Below are 21,586 nucleotides of genomic sequence, written 5' to 3'. Positions count from 1 at the left end.
AACTTCCTTCACCCAATTTAATTTGGGGAGCTGCACAGTTAATTAAAGAATGTTACAATCTAAGTGCTAAGGTTTCAGCCGCACCCTGCCGCAGCCTAGTTGATGCGATCTGATTGTGATGATTCGCCATGGCAGCAAAATTACAACGCTTTGAGTCCTCTAAGATTTGGAAAAAGGCGCTATATAAATCCAAAATTTAATTATGTTTATTTTAGAAAAGCAACATGTACTCATTTGTGTTTAAAAAAAACTGTTATCAATCACGGCGAGCGTGTATAGCAGGAATGATAACAGAAAGAAATAGCCTCTAAGCTAAAATCAGCATTTAATTTTATTCAATTTATTGAAATACCTAAACATGAACATGCAGCAACTCCTTCTATCATTGTACATACTATAATAATCGACATTATTAGCAAAAGGTTAGAAAAGGTTTACAGAAAACGTTTATAGTCGGGTTAGATAAGGGTATATAAAGGACATTAAGCGTTTTCATAACATTCAAAACATTGTTTAAAAACTTAATGCAAAATCGACATTATTCGCAAAAGGTTAGAAAAGGTTTACAGAAAACGTTTATTATATAAAGGACATTTTAATGTTTTGAATGTTATGAAAACGCTTAAAAGCGTTTTCATAACATTCAAAACATTATTTTAAAACTTACTGCAAAATCGACATTATTCAAAAGGTTAGAAAAGGTTTACAGAAAACGTTTATTATATAAAGGACATTAAGCGTTTTCATAACATGCAAAACATTTTTTAAAAACTTACTGTAAAATGTTCTAACATAATGTTGTTTAAATATTTACAAAAATAATTTACAATAACATTTTGACAACATTTCAAAAATGTTGTTATATTATGTTTTCATACAAAACGTTTTCAAAACGTTGTCATGAAACATGACGTTTAATGTTTAATGTTATTAAAACGTTTTTATAAAAACCAAAACACAACATTACCAGTTAAAAACGCACAAAACGATTTTAAAGTATTTGTTGGAAAATGACATTTTTAACAATAGTCTTACATGTCTGTGTAGAAAGAGTAGTCTTCTCACTCGCTTCTTATTACTGTGGCCCGGGTTTCATTCTCGTGTTTCACATATGAGTTTTGTTGCCAACCCTTGCTCGTCCAAGCAGGTTTTTCTCCGGGTACTCCGATTTTCCTCCTGCATCGAACCTCTTCTCATATTCGGTTGACATCCTTTGAAATTAGTAGGCTCTAAGCACTAGTGGATTTTGCCCTGCTTTGGTCGAATGTTATAAATATAAATAAATCCTACTATAATTTATCCTAATAATTATGATAATAACTTAAGGTTGGTCTGAACCCTGGAATTATGGAAACTTTCGGGCCTCATAACTGCTAAATTGTTGGTCTAAAGTTTATAAAAATATACATATTTAGAATGGCAAAGACTTGATAAGTTCATCTGTGAGGTCAAATTTGGGCCTAAATGCCATTTTTGGGCCAAAATCCCAAAAATAACGGTTTTTGGCACACTTCTTTTTCGTGCACCATAACAAAAAAATTCTTGGGCCAATTTTTTTTTATTAATTTTTAAAAACTAAAATATCTAGGACTTTTTTTTTTTCATTTTTTTTTAAAATTTCGACCAACTTTGAGAATTTTGCACCAAAAATGCTGATTTTTCAAAAAAATCATAAAAAAGCCCGATTTTGGCCCAAATTTTCAATATTTTGGTGAAATTGGTCAAAATTAAAAAAAATGAAAAAACGGGTCCTAGATATTTTTATCTAGTTTTTAAAAAATAATAAAAAAAACAAACATTTTGGCCTAAGAATTTGTTGTGTCTTCCCTATTTCTCGTGTACAAGGTCGCGCATTACATACATCATTGAGCATCAAAAGAGCTACAACAAAATTGCAACGAGTGTCAACTTGTAATGTAGTAATTATTCTCTTCGATTCGAATGGAATTAAACTTGTTTTTGCAATATATATGCCCTTTAAGTGGTCGGTAAATATTTAATTTGGTGTTATAACATGTGTTAAGCATCAAATGGGCAAGTCATATCAACAATAAAAGCTTGCATATTCTGACGATCACAAATAAGGAGATCGGGTTTTCTGTGATGGATGTATTGGAAATCAGATTGAGTACCACGAAAGTCGCTTGTTATGGTCGCTGAAAATATCAAACTGGAGGTGTAGTTTCATGGTTTCCTCCCTAATAAGAGCCACAATACGGTCGTGTCTAGCATACAACCATTTATGATGTTGGATACAGTATAGTTATTACAAATGCGACATGTTTTTGAGTACGTGTTGGGATAGTATTTGTGCAGGAGAGAATTATACTCTAAAAGTTGTAGGCGTGATTTGAATATAAAACGAACAAGATTATCATCCAAAGCCAGATTTGACAAAAAACTTTGAAGGCAAAACCTTATCGCATTTAGTTCTGGATATTCTGCCTTGTGATGACATACATTTAGTGGGCCTACTGAGTGATGCAGTAGCCCATAACTAATTCATTCATTTATTCATTCATTCATTCATTCATTCATTCATTCATTCATTCATTCATTCATTCATTCATTCATTCATTCATTCATTCATTCATTCATTCATTCATTCATTCACTTTATCATTCCATCAATGTTTATCCTTTTCATGAGGTTGTTTCTAAAATCTTCCACTCTTCCAACTATGCTCCATAGTTGAATTTTACAAATCCAAACATGCAGTATCCGTATCAACTTTATAACTACAAAAATCGTACGCATTGATGAAAATGCAGTTCCAATATTGAATGTAAAGGCAATGCAATTTGTGTGCATGAAAAGGGCAGTAATTAAGTTTTTAGGTCTTGAGCAGTATACAAACTATAATACTGCCCTTTGCGTTTCATCAATTCATCGTGTGTACCAAGTTCAGCTACTTCTCCTCCGTGAATGACAGCAATCTTATCAACATCATGGATAGTAGACAACCGATGAGCAATAGTAATACATGTGCGGCCTTTCTTAGCATCATCAAGGGCATCTTGTACAGCTTTTTCGTTTTCCGAATCTAACGCGGATGTAGCTTCATCTAGAAGAAGTAGTTTTGGGTTTCGAACCAAGGCTCTTGCGATCGCAATTCTTTGTTTCTGCCCACCTGAAAGCTGCGTACCTCTTTCACCTATGTTTGTGTCATACCCAAGTGGTAGTTTCTCGATAAAGCTGTGGATGTTAGCATTCTTGGCGCACTCGATGATTTCAGTAAGCGGTACATGGCGGGCATTATCACCGTACGCTATATTATACGCGATTGTCCCGTCAAACAAAACTGGTTCTTGAGACACCAAGCCAATTTGAGATCTTAACCACTGAATATTCAGATCCTTAATATCAAACTGATCCAAGTACACATTTCCTTGATGTGGATCATATAATCGTTCCGTTAGATTGAATATTGTGCTCTTTCCACACCCGCTACTTCCCACCAATGCCAAGGTTTCTCCTGGTGTTATAGAAACCGTTAGTCCTCTAAGTACTTGGACGTTTGGGCGCGTTGGGTATTTGAAATATAAGTCTTTGAAGTGAACTATTGATTTAAACGAATCCGGTTTGGAACCTTCTGTACTATAACTGTCAATTGGTGGTACCCTATCTAGTATTTTGAGTATATGGCATGCGGAAATTTTTGCTCTGCCATAATCAGGTATGCCAGTAATTATACGCCCAAGGCCTATGCTTCCGAAGACAATTGCCGCAAGAACCAAAAACATATTCTCGAATTCCAAAAGTCCGTTCGCTACTAAATAACCACCTAAACGGAATACAGATGCAAATGCTAAATAGATGGTAAGCTGGGTGGAGGCAAATGTTACCCCAGTAATGATGGAGTTCCTTTGACTTTTCATGTACGGACCCATTAGTATTGATCTGAAGTTACCATATATATCTTTCTCCCTTGTCAGTGATACAACTGTGCGAATCTTTTCTATTGATTCCAGGACTAATTTACCAGCTTTTTCCTGCTCCTTTTTTCTGGCCACATTGCTTCCTGTCAAGATTGTAAAATTAATACTAACCGCTAGTGCGATTAAAGGAATAAACCCTAAGAGCAAAAGAGTCAACTGCCATCCAAAATATAGAGAGATGATAATGGCTACTCCCATATCGCAGAACACTTGCAAAATAAAGCCAATCCTGACTCCAGTGATACCTTTAACTTCTGATGCTTCTGTTGAAAGCCTCGTGGTAAGGATACCTACGCTGTTTTGGTCATCATCAAACCATGCAATATTTTGTCTTAGCATTGCCTTAAAACTCAAATGCCTCAATCGTAGAGTCAATTCTTCGCCAGATTTACCAAAAGCAGCGGTTTGAATTACGTTGGAGATAAGCGCAGCTGTTGCTAACACAATAAACATACCGCATAGAAACGCAATTTGTTCCTTTAGTTCATCTATGTCTTGAATTGCAAATGTTGCAATGATTCTGCTGAATAGATAAGCATATACTGGTGACACTGCGCCGGCAATAGCTGATGCAATGATCCCAATTATGATGTACAATGATTCAGGGAGTTCATTTTCATAATTTTGCCGACGCTGAAATACTTTTTCACGTCAAGTTCATCTTGTTTCTTCAGCTTAGCTGCCTTTTCCTTTTCATCTTCTTTATCAACGACTTTAACATCAGATTCATTCACAGATTTCACCACATCTCCGATGTCTTTCAGAATTTGTTCTTGATTGAGCGATGATCTACCCTTTCTTTCTTTCAACTTTCCTGTTGCTAACTCTCCGTAAATACCGTCAGAGATCCCCATTAGATCTTCATGTTTACCCTTCTCAACGATTGTTCCTTTATCAATAACACATATGACATCTGCATTTTTGATAGTAGATAGTCTGTGTGCAATCACGATTGACGTACGTCCAAGTTTAGCTTTATCAAGTGCGTTTTGCACCAATGACTCGCTCTCCGTATCCAATGCCGATGTTGCCTCATCTAACAAGAGAATTTCAGGATCTCTGAGTAATGCTCTGGCAATCGCTACCCTTTGTCTTTGTCCACCTGATAATTTAACCCCACGGTCTCCTACAAGTGTGTCATAACCATCTGGTAGAGCTGAGATGAAGTCATGGGCATTGGCTTCAATTGCAGCTTTGACAATGTCATCGTTTGAGGCATCTATCCGTCCATACCTGATGTTTTCTTGAATCGTAGTGGCAAATAACACCGGCTCTTGATTAACGACACCAATATGCCTGCGCAGCCAACTGACATTCAATTCTCTGATGTCATTCCCATCAATTTCAATCTTTCCATTGTTGATATCATACAATCTTTGAACTAGTCTTGCTGTTGTGCTTTTACCATTGCCACTTGCCCCTACAAGTGCCACTGTCTCACCAACATTAACCTGTAAGCTTAAACCATCAAGTACTTTAATATCTTTCCTACTCGGATACGCAAAGTGTACGTTCTCAAAATGAATTTGACCTTTCATCGTGTCGGGTATGATTCCTTCATCGGAACTGCTATCAATTTCAGACTTCCTATCGATGATCTTCCAGACAACTGCTGCAGCTCCTCTTGCAGTGGCGATTTCAGTGAAGTTAGGTGCGACGTTGCCAAGAGAGAAGAATCCAAGTAAAACGGCGGCGAAAACTGTAAATATATCACCTGCACTTATATCACCCCGTAGGACAAGTCTTGTGCCATACCAAAATGACAACGAATAGCAACCGTAGATGGCAAAGTAGAAGATGCCTATGAAAAGCCCTTGAATTGTGTCTTTCTTTATGCCATGTCTTTTGGCGTGATGGAGATGGTTGTAGTACCTGATAAAAGAAAAAGAAAGATGAAACGATTATTGCAACTAAAGGACTCGCAGTAAACACCAACGTTATTAAACAAACAGTTTTGCTTCTGGTGCTAATGAAATGAAGACAGTAGACAAAACGACCAAGGCTTAGCCCAACTCCAACCACAAGCCTGCAGACTTTGTAGTGCATAATTATTATACCCGGGATATTATATTAACTAAGTCGGCCCAGATTTATATTGACCAGTTTTCCCCTATAATTATACTAGATTCTACTATACTAGATGTATTTATGACATTTTGCTTCCGGGCCAAAGTACTGACCCTATCGCCCTGAGGGGGGTTGGTAGGAAGTGCTCTATGTACCACTCCACCTACTGAAGGTTAATGTGATTTGAAGTAGTTAAAGGAGCTGAACATCATGTGGCCCATGCTGTTTTTATAATAATGATCATTTTGTCTATGGTACACATCAACTACACCGGGTAAATAATTCTTTTAGTACGGTCGGGAAAATTAACCACTCCTAGCGAATCACTTGGTTGCCAGTGACCTCATCGAAATTGACTCTGATGTACACAATTTATACCTTTGATCTTCGATGCCTACATTTCGACTCTGGGTAGAAAACTAAAGTATGAAAATATCGCTTCATTTTTGGTCTCATTATAAACCTTTTCTTTGACGTGTACAAGAACATGTGTGTTGAAAGACTACGGTAAGCTTACATATTACCCTAAGTCAAGGGCGGATCCAGGACTGCTTCCCCCCGGGGTGCTTTAAAAAATCACAAACAAGTAAAAAATGGGCGCGAAGCGGGCATCGCGTCGCGCTTGCGCGACGCAGGGGGGTGTCTGAGGGGGGATGTGCCCCCCTGAGAAGTAAGAAACTTTTGAAAAATGAAGACCTAATTGAAGCCATTTGGTGGACCATTTTGTCACTATAGAGTGTGTAAATTTTGTTTGAGCATGTTGAAAAAGCCGAAAATTTGTGAAATGATGGGACATGAAGCCTTTCGTGGACAAGTTTTCCCTATTGTTATAGGCCTATATATTGTTTATGCACTACGCAGGGGGGTGTCTGAGGGGGGATGTGTCCCCCCTCTGAAGTTGGAAATTTTGCAAAATGAAGACCTCCTTGAAGCGATTTGGTGGACCATTTTGGCATTATTGGTGTGTACAATTTAAGTTTGAAAAAGCCGAAAATGTGTGATATGACGGGCCATGAAGCCTTTCCGCTTCCCTATTGTTGTAGGCCTATAAATTGTTTTAAACATAATTGAGCAGAAATGAAAATGGCCACTTATTTATCCAGTACGTAAGGGGGTGTCTGAGGGGGGATATTCCCCCTCAGAAGTTGGAAAATTTTGCAAACTGAATACCTAATTGAAGCGATTTGGTGGACCATTTTGGTATTATTATTGTGTAAAATATTTTAGTTTGAAAAAGCCGAAAATTTGTGAATGACGGCCCGTCCATGAAGTTTTTCCTATTATTGTAGTGACTTAGGTGACAAAATGTGATAGGCCCTGCGGGCCCGCAGTAATTTTCAAATGCTTTTGGTACGAGGTCCCGCCTTCAAGCAATGCCTAAAAATTGCTGGCCCATATTATAGGGCCTACTTCCGATCGACCCGACTCTGCGGTTTTTTAGGCATGAACCTCAATTATAACTCAATTACGTGCAAGTTAACCTTTTCTCTCCTCCTTTTCTCCATTTCTCTTCTCTTTTTCTCCTTTTTTTAGCTTTTCCCCTTTCTCTTCTCTTCTCTCATTTCCTTTTTTGTGGGAAGAGGGCCCGCCCCCAAATCGCGCCTGCTGTAAAGTAAGTGACCAATACGGGGGCCCAGGGTGTTGGAAGGGGGCTGCATCCCCTTGCCTAGGGAAATTTTGCATTTCTGAACTCAATTCGCGCGATTTGGTGCATACTTTTTCCTTTCTTTCTTTCTCTCTCTTTCTTTCTTTCTTTTCTTTCTTTCTTTCTTTTCTCTCTCTCTTTTTTTTTTTTTTTTTTTTGCGATTCATACCCCGGGGTGCTGCAGCCACCAAAGCACCCCCCCTGGATCCGCGCTTGCCCTAAGTCTATTAAACATGTTAAACACGGCGGAACAAAATCGCCATGCGTGGCTGTTGAAGAAGTAGTGGATTCAATCTACTATTAGTCATACTGCTTTTATTTATCCCGGAATGTTTAAGCAGCCGGATACATGTTTAAGAAGAAGAAGAAGGAGAAGAAGAGAGGAAGAAAACAAAACATAATCCTTACCGTTTACTTTCTTTCTTTTCCCCACTAAAAGCCACCACAGTACGTATAGCTGATAAGACCTCCTCTGCAATGCTTCCCGCCTTTCCGTAACCTCCCAGCTTACGTTGCGTAAGTCTACGTGTAAATCTTGTAGTGATCGTGATAGCGGGAAAAATAATCAGACCTACGAAAGAAAGAATCACTAGGGCCAATTCCCAACTTTTCACAAATCCCAAGATCAATCCACCAATACAGGATGTCGTGTATTGTAATATAGTTGCTAGTTTTTCTCCAATTCCCTTTTGGATCTGAGCTATGTCATCTGAAAAACGGTTGGCAAGATCACCTGAGGTCTGAGTGTCAAACCATGCAATATCTTGGTGAAGGATCGAATGGAAGAATTTTAGTTGGATGTTGTGAACCTGGCGCTCGGCAGTTAAAGTCCAGAATCCAACTTGTAGGAAAGCAACAGCTCCTACACAGAGTCCAATGTAAACATACGTAATAGAAAATTCAACAATTTCTTCTGATGAAAAATCGAGGTCAGTGTCGGTGGTGGTCATATTTTTTATTGACCCAAGTGCAATGAATGAATCCGTTATTTTCCCTAAGTATAGTATGACAATCGGTAAAGCTGCACCGTGGGCGATCGACCCTAAGGTTGCTAAAATTATCAGCAAAACATCGAGTTCAGTACAGAAGCGAAATAGCTGAAAAAATCCAACCGGTTTTAATTGATCACTTTTGACACTATCTTGCGATATAACATCCTTTTGACCATTGTTAGCATCGGACTGTATATCATAAAGGTCGCCATCAGTTTCTGATATTTTTATATCTCCACAATCTGTTGTCGAATCACCATTGGCTTGTGAGTGATCAACATGGGGACCCGCTGCTGCATCAATTGTAGCCTCTATTTCCATTTTTGCTGGTTTTGGTTTGTCTTGATGAGCACTACGTACGCTTTAATATCTTTCGTGGGATTTCTCAGTCCTCTACAGCAACTAAAAAAGGCTGCGCATGCTGCAAGCAACAGAAATTAAATCACTACAATCGCAAATCTGATTAATAATAATATAATATAACAAATGCATATAAGATCAAGGCACACAACAATGCAACAAGGCACTTGTGCTGTGAACTTTGAAATTCTTTTCACTGGGATCTCAAGGACACAGTCCGTACTTACCCCTTATTATGCACCATTTAAATATTTGTTAAATAAAGGTTATTGAACTAAGCCATTTGGAAATGAGTCTATTTTGGCTTATAGTGGTTTGCGACCTTTTCTTCTTGAAACGCAGCTATATATTATTTTGAAATATTTATATAATCCATTTAATGTATCATTTGTTATGCGAAAAATTAATTTGAAATACTAAAAGTTGTTCGTCCAGAATTACAAATACATTTCCAGAATTGCAGAATATTTCGTCAATGACACGCCTGCTATTTATTATGACAAATGTTTAATTTGTCAAATAAGACTAATTGATATTTTCCATGCATATTCGTGTTTTCCGGGGTTTTCTTTCAATACACTTACATTGGTTTTAGTCATGATCGTTAGTAGAGTGTGTACGTTGTGCGATGCGGTTTTCGTGAAAGCATCACTGCAAAATAGTTCATAACAATACTATTGCACTATTTGATATTTATACAAATAAATATTGCACAAAATTATGATAATCGATGGATTTTAAGTAGGTATTTCTTTAAAACTAAACGGAGTAGAAACTTCATATTATTTGTTGTGTAGAATACATGATACACACAAATTTAATATCTTTGCGCAAATTTATCACTTCCTTCAATATATTTATTCAATACATTTCGTTCTATACATTTGTATCATAAGAAGAGTTGTTTTTGTTGTTACAAATTATACAAATTTATTTTTCCATCATAAAAAAACATAAAAATACAATAATAATAACAATAATAATAACAAAAAACCCCGATGGATAGGATGCAATCCCAAGTAAAAAGACTTACAATATTGGACACTTTTATATCATCATTTTCCCACATTAACATGCACATAATAAAGAACGTACTCCAAGACTAATATTTTAATATTTACATACATTATAACGATATGATAGAAACATTGCATTGGTGTAAACTTCACGACCGTTGAACTAATCAACTCATAATCAACCTCATTATTGTGTTTAAATGCCTCAAAGGCAATGCACCAAATTATTTAAGTTCTCAATTATTTTTTACAAATTCATTTCACTCATATCCAACTAGACATCAGCTTTCGAATACACTTGTTGCTCATCATTCAAAAACCAATGCTGCTGAGCCTACCTTTAGAACAAGGTCTGCAATTACTTGGAATAAACTTCCACAAAATGCTCGCCTACATTTTGATCTTTTAACCATTTAATAAACCAATTCAAAAACATTCTTCAAAATTGACCATTTAAAGGCAAACAATTATTTTAGTTTCAATACCTTTAGAGTATTAGCTCTTTCTTTTCTGTATTGTGTATTATAATTATATGTACTATTAGCTAGTTCTTATATTAAATTGTAATTTTATATTTGCTTAAGTGTATTTTGTATATGTAATTGTACCTATATTTATGTAAATCAGGGCCTTCTAGGAAAGTAGTGCTAGACACTGAATGTTGTAACTATGTATAAAGAAAGCTTAAATTATATAATAATGAAATAATAATTAACTTTTTAACAAATATGTTGAATTTCGTATGGGCATCAGTTGCAGCACCAGTAATTTATTTCGGGGAGGGGGTGGGCAAAGTGAATTTCAGGGTGGCAAAATCAACAAATTTTGTGCATATTACCGCAAAAAATGGAAATTTACGTAATTTGGAGGGTTTCACCTCAAAAAATGGAAGGAGGGGGGACAAGAAAAAATGTGTGGGGCAAAGGAATGTTATTTCCATGATTTTATCTGTATACTTTCACTGATATCATTCACAAAATCAAGTATAGTGATTGTGTAGAGTGGTTATTTCTAAAATCATAATTGTTTTTAATAGTATAATACTTTTACACAAAAACACATTGTACAAGCCTATAAACCAACGAGTTTGAAATAATTATATTATTCATCATCTTTAAACCTTATTAAATTATCCACCATTTTTTCGAAATTTATAGTATCTTCGAAATTCTTTAAAAAATCAAGTAAAAATGCATTGTCATCAGTATTGTGATTAAACGGCAACATAATGTCATTACTGCATGACTTAAAATGCCAGAAATACTTTTATAATTCTTTGCCCGTTAGGTTACTACAACGTGTACAAGATAGTTTCATATGATTTTGTTAATGCTTGCGACACACTGGACACACACATGCGACATTGATTCAGAAAAACAACCTACCAGAATCAAAGATATCATTAAAAAATATTAATATACTCAAATAAACATAATCTTTTAATAAAGATAATGGGAAATGCAATCAAATCAAACCTTTTTAAATGTACGATCACCTAAGAGGAAGAGGGAGAGCGAGTTCCCGGGTTCAAGCCCCAGCTGTGCCCAAGGATTATATGTGCACTTGGTTTATCCCGATTCCTTGCTCGCTCTCGCAGGTTATCTCCTGGATCTCGGGTTTCCTCCTGCTTTCAAAAATCGGTGATTAGTTGTTAGGTTATTAAAAACTTCCTTCACCCAATTTAATTTGGGGAGCTGCACAGTTAATTAAAGAATGTTACAATCTAAGTGCTAAGGTTTCAGCCGCACCCTGCCGCAGCCTAGTTGATGCGATCTGATTGTGATGATTCGCCATGGCAGCAAAATTACAACGCTTTGAGTCCTCTAAGATTTGGAAAAAGGCGCTAAATAAATCCAAAATTTAATTATGTTTATTTTAGAAAAGCAACATGTACTCATTTGTGTTTAAGAAAAACTGGTATCAATCACGGCGAGCGTGTATAGCAGGAATGATAACAGAAAGAAATAGCCTCTAAGCTAAAATCAGCATTTAATTTTAGTCAATTTATTGAAATACCTAAACATGAACATGCATCAACTCCTTCTATCATTGTACATACTATAATAATCGACATTATTCGCAAAAGGTTAGAAAAGGTTTACAGAAAACGTTTATTATATAAAGGACATTTTAATGTTTTGAATGTTATGAAAAACGCTTAAAAGCGTTTTCATAACATTCAAAACATTTTTTTTAAACTTACTGCAAAATCGACATTATTCAAAAGGTTAGAAAAGGTTTACAGAAAACGTTTATTATATAAAGGACATTAAGCGTTTTCATAACATGCAAAACATTTTTTAAAAACTTACTGTAAAATATTCTAACATAATGTTGTTTAAATATTTACAAAAATAATTTACAATAACATTTTGACAACATTTCAAAAATGTTGTTATATTATGTTTTCATACAAAACGTTTTCAAAACGTTGTCATGAAACATGACGTTTAATGTTTAACGTTTAAAACGTTTTTATACAAACCAAAACACAACATTACCAGTGAAAAACGCACAAAACGATTTTAAAGTATTTGTTGGAAAATGACATTTTTAACAATAGTCTTACATGTCTGTGTAGAAAGAGTAGTCTTCTCACTCGCTTCTTATTACTGTGGCCCGGGTTTCATTCCCGTGTTTCACATATGACCCATTCCATGTCAACTCCAGGGATGTGCACCGCAACACCTCTTCAATTTTTTTCTTTTTCTGTCTGGTGGTAGATATTGATGAGAAAGTAAAATCCTGAAAATTTGAGCTTCATACTCTATTTCGTTTTCCCGTGGCATCAATTTGAAATTTAGGGGGGTCAGCGTAAAAAATGTGTCGCAACGCGAAAGACGACGTTTGGAGGTCCATAAATGTATAAAGGGAACCCTTTACAACTTTGAAAAGTATGTATCCTGTGGTACTTTTTTGCGTAGAATTCAAATCTGGCATCAGAAAACTTGTAACTCCTTTATTTTAAAAGATATAGGGCCCTCAAAATGCAACTTCGTCCATCGAGGACCAACTTTGGGGGGTTAGAACTTCAAAAGTAAAAATAATTTTATTGTCCATTTTTTTGCCAGTCAGAGCCCTTTGGTAGGACATTACTCTTATCCAAGATTGAGCCTATTAGAATACTTTTAGCTGAGATATTACCCATGTAAAACCCCAATTGTACATTTTTTGTACATTTTGACCCCCCTGAAAACCAATGTCAGACATTTTGACCCACCATCAACTTCAGGTATATTGAAAATATGTCCTTGGACAACATTTCTGAGAGATATTGGCTTGGGGTCTTGATGGCTTCAACACATTAATTAGGTTTACCTTCTCCATAGAGTTGTACATTAAATCATTATACATGCGAAATCAAAAATGTGTACAACTCTATGGAGTAGGCAAACCTAACTGATGTGTTGAAGCCATCAAGACCCCAAGCCAATATCTCTCAGAAATGTTGTCCAAGATGAACATATCTTCAACATACCTGAAGTTGATGGTGGGGCAAATTGTCTGACATTGGTTTTCAGGGGGTCAAAATGTAAAAAAGTGGTTTTGCATGGGTAATATCTCAGCTAAATGTATTCTAATATGCTCAATATTGATAAGAATGTCCTACCAAAGGGCTCTGACTGGCAAAAAAATGGACAATAAAATTATTTTACTTTTGAGTTCTGACCAAAGTTGGTCCTGGTTGGACGAAGTTGCATTTTGAGGGCCCTATATCTTTGAATTTGAATTGTACACCAAAAAGTACCCCAGGATACATACTTTTCAAAGTTTTAAAGGGTTCCCTTTATACATTTATGGACCTCCAAACGTCGTCTTTCGCGTTATGACACATTTTTTACGCTGACCCCCCTAGATTTCAAATTGATGCCACGGGAAAACGAAATGGAGTATGAAGCTCAAATTTTCAGAATTTTATTTTCTCATCAATATCTACCACCACACAGAAAAAGAAAAAAATTGAAGAGGTGCTGCGGTGCACATCCCTGGAGTTGACATGGAATGGGTCATATGAGTTTTGTTGCCAACCCTTGCTCGTCCAAGCAGGTTTTTCTCCGGGTACTCCGATTTTCCTCCTGCATCGAACCTCTTCTCATATTCGGTTGACATCCTTTGAAATTAGTAGGCTCTAAGCACAAGTGGATTTTGCCCTGCTTTGGTCGAATGTTATAAATATAAATAAATCCTACTATAATTTATCCTAATAATTATGATAATAACCTAAGGTTGGTCTGAACCCTGGAATTATGGAAACTTTCGGGCCTCATAACTGCTAAATTGTTGGTCTAAAGTTTATAAAAATATACATATTTAGAATGGCAAAGACTTGCTAAGTTCCTCTGTGAGGTCAAATTTGGGCCTAAATGCCATTTTTGGGCCAAAATCCTAAAAATAACGGTTTTTGGCACACTTCTTTTCGTGCACCATAACAAAAAAATTCTTGGGCCAATTTTTTTTTATTAATTTTTAAAAACTAAAATATCTAGGACTTTTTTTTTAAATTTTGACCAACTTTGAGAAATTTGCACCAATGGTCAAAAATGCTGATTTTTCAAAAAAATCATAAAAAAGCCCGATTTTGGCCCAAATTTTCAATATTTTGGTGAAATTGGTCAAAATTAAAAAAAACGGGTCCTAGATATTTTTATCTAGTTTTTAAAAAATAATAAAAAAACAAACATTTTGGCCTAAGAATTTTTTGTGTCTTCCCTATTTCTCGTGTACAAGGTCGCGCATTACATACATCATTGAGCATCAAAAGAGCTACAACAAAATTGCAACGAGTGTCAACTTGTAATGTAGTAATTATTCTCTTCAATTCGAATGGAATTAAACTTGTTTTTGCAATATATATGCCCTTTAAGTGGTCGGTAAATATTTAATTTGGTGTTATAACATGTGTTAAGCATCAAATGGGCAAGTCATATCAACAATAAAAGCTTGCATGTTCTGACGATCACAAATAAGGAGATCGGGTTTTCTGTGATGGATGTATTGGAAATCAGATTGAGTACCGTATGGTCGCTGAAAATATCAAACTGGAGGTGTAGTTTCATGGTTTCCTCCCTAATAAGAGCCACAATACGGTCGTGTCTAGCATACAACCATTTATGATGTTGGATACAGTATAGTTATTACAAATGCGACATGTTTTTGAGTACGTGTTGGGATAGTATTTGTGCAGAGAGAATTATACTCTAAAAGTTGTAGGCGTGATTTGAATATAAAACGAACAAGATTATCATCCAAAGCCAGATTTGACAAAAAACTTTGAAGACAAAACCTTATCGCATTTAGTTCTGGATATTCTGCCTTGTGATGACATACATTTAGTGGGCCTACTGAGTGATGCAGTAGCCCATAACTAATTCATTCATTTATTCATTCATTCATTCATTCATTCATTCATTCATTCATTCATTCATTCATTCATTCACTTTATCATTCCATCAATGTTTATCCTTTTCATGAGGTTGTTTCTAAAATCTTCCACTCTTCCAACTATGCTTCATAGTTGAATTTCACAAATCTAAACATCCAATATCCGTATCAACTTTAAAACTACAAAAATCGTACGCATTGATAAAAATGCAGTTCCAATATTGAATGTAAAGGCAATGCAATTTGTGTGCATGAAAAGGGCAGTAATTAAGTTTTTAGGTCTTGAGCAGTATACAAACTATAATACTGCCCTTTGCGTTCCATCAATTCGTCGTGTGTACCAAGTTCAGCTACTACTCCTTGCTGAATGACAACAATCTTATCAACATCATGGATAGTAGACAACCGATGAGCAATAGTAATACACGTGCGGCCTTTCTTAGCTTCATCAAGGGCATCTTGTACAGCCTTTTCGTTTTCCGAATCTAAGGCGGATGTAGCTTCATCTAGAAGAAGTAGTTTTGGGTTTCGAACCAAGGCTCTTGCGATCGCAATTCTTTGTTTCTGCCCACCTGAAAGCTGCGTACCTCTTTCACCTACGTTTGTGTCATACCCAAGTGGTAGTTTCTCGATAAAGCTGTGGATGTTAGCATTCTTGGCGCACTCGATGATTTCAGTAAGCGGTACATGGCGGGCATTATCACCGTACGCTATATTATACGCGATTGTCCCGTCAAACAAAACTGGTTCTTGAGACACCAAGCCAACTTGAGATCTTAACCACTGAATATTCAGATCCTTAATATCAAACTGATCCAGGTACACATTTCCTTGATGTGGATCATATAATCGTTCCGTTAGATTGAATAATGTGCTCTTTCCACACCCGCTACTTCCCACCAATGCCAAGGTTTCTCCTGGTGTTATAGAAACCGTTAGTCCTCTAAGTACTTGGACGTTTGGGCGCGTTGGGTATTTGAAATATAAGTCTTTGAAGTGAACTATTGATTTAAACGAATCCGGTTTGGAACCTTCTGTACTATAACTGTCAATTGGCGGTACCCTATCTAGTATTTTGAGTATATGGCATGCGGAAATTTTTGCTCTGCCATAATCAGGTATGCCAGTAATTATACGCCCAAGGCCTATGCTTCCGAAGACAATTGCCGCAAGAACCAAAAACATATTCTCGAATTCCAAAAGTCCGTTCGCTACTAAATAACCACCTAAACGGAATACAGATGCAAATGCAAAATAGATGGTAAGCTGGGTGAAGGCAAATGTTACCCCAGTAATGATGGAGTTCCTTTGACTTTTCATGTACGGACCCATTAGTATTGATCTGAAGTTACCATATATATCTTTCTCCCTTGTCAGTGATACAACTGTGCGAATGTTTTCTATTGATTCCAGGACTAATTTACCAGCTTTTTCCTGCTCCTTTTTTCTGGCCACATTGTTTCCTGTCAAGATTGTAAAATTAATACTAACCGCTAGTGCTATTAAAGGAATAAATCCTAAGAGCAAAAGAGTCAACTGCCATCCAAAATATAGAGAGATGATAATGGCTACTCCCATATCGCAGAACACTTGCAAAATAAAGCCAATCCTGACTCCAGTGATACCTTTAACTTCTGATGCTTCTGTTGAAAGCCCCGTGGTAAGGATACCTACGCTGTTTTGGTCATCATCAAACCATGCAATATTTTGTCTTAGCATTGCCTTAAAACTCAAATGCCTCAATCGTAGAGTCAATTCTTCGCCAGATTTACCAAAAGCAGCGGTTTGAATTACATTGGAGATAAGCGCAGCTGTTGCTAACACAATAAACATACCGCATAGAAACGCAATTTGTTCCTTTAGTTCATCTATGTCTTGAATTGCAAATGTTGCAATGATTCTGCTGAATAGATAAGCATATACTGGTGACACTGCGCCGGCAATAGCTGATGCAATGAACCCAATTATGATGTACAATGATTCAGGGGAGTTCATTTTCATAATTTTGCCGACGCTGAAATACTTTTTCACGTCAAGTTCATCTTGTTTCTTCAGCTTAGCTGCCTTTTCCTTTTCATCTTCTTTATCAACGACTTTAACATCAGATTCATTCACAGATTTCACCACATCTCCGATGTCTTCCGGTATTTGTTCTTCATTGACCGATGATCTACACTTTCCTCCTTTCATCTTTTCTGTTGCTAAATGTCTGTAAATACCGTCAGAGATCTCCATTAGATCTTCATGCTTACCCTTCTCAACGATTCTTCCTTTATCAATAACACATATGACATCTGCATTTTTGATAGTAGATAGTCTGTGTGCAATCACGATTGACGTACGTCCAAGTTTAGCTTTATCAAGGACGCTTTGCACCAATGATTCGCTCTCAGTATCCAATGCCGATGTTGCTTCATCTAACAGGAGGATTTCAGGATCTCTGAGTAATGCTCTGGCAATCGCTACCCTTTGTCTTTGTCCACCTGATAATTTAACCCCACGGTCTCCTACAAGTGTGTCATAACCATCTGGTAGAGCTGAGATGAAGTCATGGGTATTGACTTCAATTGCAGCTTTGACAATGTCATCGTTTGAGGCATCTACCCGTCCATACCTCATGTTTTCTTGAATTGAAGTAGCAAATAACACCGGCTCTTGATTAACGATACCAATATGCCTGCGCAGCCAACTGACATTCAATTCTCTGATGTCATTCCCGTCAATTTCAATCTTTCCATTGTCGATATCATACAATCTTTGAACCAGTCTCATTGTTGTGCTTTTACCATTGCCACTTGCCCCTACAAGTGCCACTGTCTCACCAACATTAACCTGTAAGCTTAATTTATCAAGTACTTCAATATCTTTCCTACTCGGATACGCAAAGTGTACGTTCTCAAAATGAATTTGACCTTTCATCGTGTCGGGTATAATTCCTGCATCGGAACTGCTATCAATTTCAGACTTCCTATCGATGATCTTCCAGACAACCGCTGCTGCTCCCTTTGCAGTGGCAATTTCAGCGAAGTTAGGTGCGACGTTGCCAAGAGAGAAGAATCCAAGTAAAACGGCGGCGAAAACTGTAAAGATATCACCTGCACTTATATTACCCCGTAGGACAAGTCTAGTGCCATACCAAAATGACAACGAGTAGCCACCGTAGATGGCAAAGTAGAAGATGCCAATGAAAAGCCCTTGAATCGTGTCTTTCTTGATGCCTTCTCTTTTGGCGTGATGGAGATGGTTGTGGTACCTGATAAAAGAAAAAGAAAGATGAAACGATTATTGCAACTAAAGAACTCGCAGTAAACACCAACGTTATTAAACAAACAGTTTTGCTTCTGATATGATTCTAATGAAGTGAAGACAGTAGACAAAACTACCAAGGATTAGCTGTGGCTTGGCCCAACTCCAACCACAAGTCTGCAGACTTTGCAGTGCATAATATACCCGGGATATTATATTAACTAATACGTCGGCCCAGATTTATATTGACCAGTTTTCCCCTATAATCATACTAGATTCTACTATACTAGATATATTTATGACATTCTGCTTCCGGGCCAATGTGCTGACCCTATCGCCCTGGGGGGTAGTAGGAAGTGCTCTATGTAGCACTCCACCTACTGAAGATTAATGTGATTTGAAGTAGTTAAACGAGCTGAACATCATGTGGCCCATGCTGTTTTTATAATAATGATCATTTTGTCTATGGTACACATCAACTACACCGGGTAAATAATTCTTTTAGTACGGTCGGGAAAATTAACCAATAGAAATACTCCTAGCGAATCACTTGGTTGCCAGTGACCTCATCGAAATTGACTCTGATGTACAAAATTTACACCTTTGATGCCTACATTTCGACTCTGGGTAGAAAACTAAAGTATGAAAATATCGCTTCATTGTTGGTCTCATTATAAACCTTTTCTTTGACGTGTACAAGAACATGTGTGTTGAAAGACTACGGTAAGCTTACATACTTAGCCTAAGTCTATTAAACATGTTAAACACGGCGGAACAAAATCGCCATGCGTGGCTGTTGAAGAAGTAGCGGATTCAATCTACTATTAGTCATACTGCTTTTATTTATCCCGGAATGTTTAAGCAGCCGGATACATGTTTAAGAAGAAGAAGAAGGAGAAGAAGAGAGGAAGAAAACAAAACATAATCCTTGCCGTTTACTTTCTTTCTTTTCTCCACTAAAAGCCACCACAGTACGTATAGCTGATAAGACCTCCTCTGCAATGCTTCCCGCCTTTCCGTAACCTCCCAGCTCACGTTGCGTAAGTCTACGTGTAAATCTTGTAGTGGTCGTGATAGCGGGAAAAATAATCAGACCTACGAAAGAAAGAATCACTAAGGCCAATTCCCAACTTTTCACAAATCCCAAGATCAATCCACCAATACAGGATGTCGTGTATTGTAATATAGTTGCTAGTTTTTCTCCAATTCCCTTTTGGATCTGAGCTATGTCATCTGAAAAACGATTGGCAAGATCGCCTGAGTTCTGAGTGTCAAACCATGCAATATCTTGGTGAAGGATCGAATGGAAGAATTTTAGTTGGATGTTGTGAATCTGACGTTCAGCGGTTAAAGTCCAGAATCCAACTTGTAGGAAAGCAACAGCTCCTACACATAGTCCAATGTAAACATACGTGATAGAAAATTCAATAATTTCTTCTGATGAAAAATCGAGGTCAATGTCGGTGGTGGTCATATTTTTTATTGACCCAAGTGCAATGAATGAATCCGTTATTTTCCCTAAGTATAGTATGACAATCGGTAAAGCTGCACCGTGGGCGATCGATCCTAAAGTTGCTAAAATTATCAGCAAAACATCGAGTCCAGTACAGAAGCGAAATAGTTGAAAAAATCCAACCGGTTTTAATTGATCACTTTTGACACTATCTTGCGATATAACATCCGTTTGACCATTGTTAGCATCGGACTGTATATCATAAAGGTCGCCATCAGTTTCTGATATTTTGATATCACCACAATCTGTTGTCGAATCATCATTGGCTTGTGAGTGATCAACATGAGGACCCGCTGCTGCATCAACTGTAGCCTCTATTTCCATTTTGCTGGTTTTGGTTTGTCTTGATGAGCACCCTTTAATATCTTTCGTGGGATTTCTCAGTCCTCGATAGCAGTACTAAAAGGCTGTGCAAGCAGCAAGCAACAGAAATTAAATCACTACAATCACAAATAATAATATATATAACAAATGAATATAAGATCAAGGCACACAACAATGCAACGCAACAAGGCACTTGTGCTGTGAACTTTGAAATTCTTTTCACTAGGATCTCAAGGACACAGTCTGTACTTACCCTTAATTATGCACCATTTTGTTAAATTGATTAAATAAAGGTTATTGAACTAAGCCATTTGGAAATGAGTCTATTTTGGCTTATATTGGTTTGCGACTTTTGTTTCTTGAAACGCATCTATATATTATTTTGAAATATTTATATAATTCATTTAATTTATCATTTGTTATGCGAAAAATAAATTTGAAATACTAAAAGTTGTTCGTCCAGAATTACAAATAAATTTCCAGAATTGCAGAATATTTCGTCAATGACACGCCTGCCATTTATTATGACAAATGTTTAATTTGTCAAATAAGACTAATTGATATTTTCCATGCATGTCCGTGTTTTCTGGGGTTTTCTTTTAATACACTTACATTGGTTTTAGTCATGATCGTTAGTAGATGCGATTTTCGTGAAAACATCACTGCAAACTAGTTCATAACAATACTATTGCACTATTTGATATTTATACAAATAAATATTGCACAAAATTATGATAATCGATGGATTTTAAGTAGGTATTTCTTTAAAACTAAACGGAGTAGAAACTTGATATTATTTGTTGTGTAGAATACATGATACACAAAAATGCAGTTTAATTCGCTTGTCGAATGAAAACACAGTTATCCATGCGGCTGAAATCGCCTTCCGTAGTGAAGTCGTGATAGTTTCACTATTTTCCCGGTGGCTGGAATCGCCTTCCGTAGTGAAGTCACGTGATAGTTTCGCGGGCAGGACTTCAGCACGGGTTGTCGCTATTTGGATTCATTCTTTGTCGGTCAAGCATTCAGAGCGGGCGTAACATTTTTCCCACCCACCACTCCCTTTATGTCAGGGTTGATCGGATTAAAATTGATCAAAATAG

The 21,586-nt window shown here is 36.8% G+C and overlaps 2 protein-coding genes across 2 annotated transcripts; both read right to left on the bottom strand.

Moving 5' to 3' along the window:
• Window positions 1–2,629: 2,629 nt before the first annotated feature.
• LOC140157880 (ATP-dependent translocase ABCB1-like) lies at window positions 2,630–8,963 on the bottom strand. The gene is given in 3 exon segments (XM_072181129.1): window positions 2,630–4,546; window positions 4,549–5,810; window positions 8,059–8,963. Coding segments are annotated over 3 exon segments (3,888 nt in total). The 3' UTR covers window positions 2,630–2,825.
• A 6,606-nt stretch (window positions 8,964–15,569) lies between these two features.
• On the bottom strand, window positions 15,570–20,483 carry LOC140157879 (ATP-dependent translocase ABCB1-like). Its single transcript, XM_072181128.1, has 2 exons — window positions 19,579–20,483; window positions 15,570–18,653 (listed from the first exon to the last, which is right to left on the bottom strand). The coding sequence occupies exons 1-2, from the start codon at window positions 20,481–20,483 to the stop codon at window positions 15,668–15,670; spliced, it is 3,891 nt and encodes a 1,296-aa protein (XP_072037229.1). The 3' UTR covers window positions 15,570–15,667.
• Window positions 20,484–21,586: the final 1,103 nt, after the last annotated feature.

This window comes from Amphiura filiformis, chromosome 7 (genome assembly GCF_039555335.1).
Source record: "Amphiura filiformis chromosome 7, Afil_fr2py, whole genome shotgun sequence".
Taxonomy (NCBI): Eukaryota; Metazoa; Echinodermata; class Ophiuroidea; order Amphilepidida; family Amphiuridae; genus Amphiura; species Amphiura filiformis.
The sequence above is the reverse complement of the archived record's forward strand: the minus strand, read 5'-3'. Positions and strand labels throughout refer to the sequence as shown.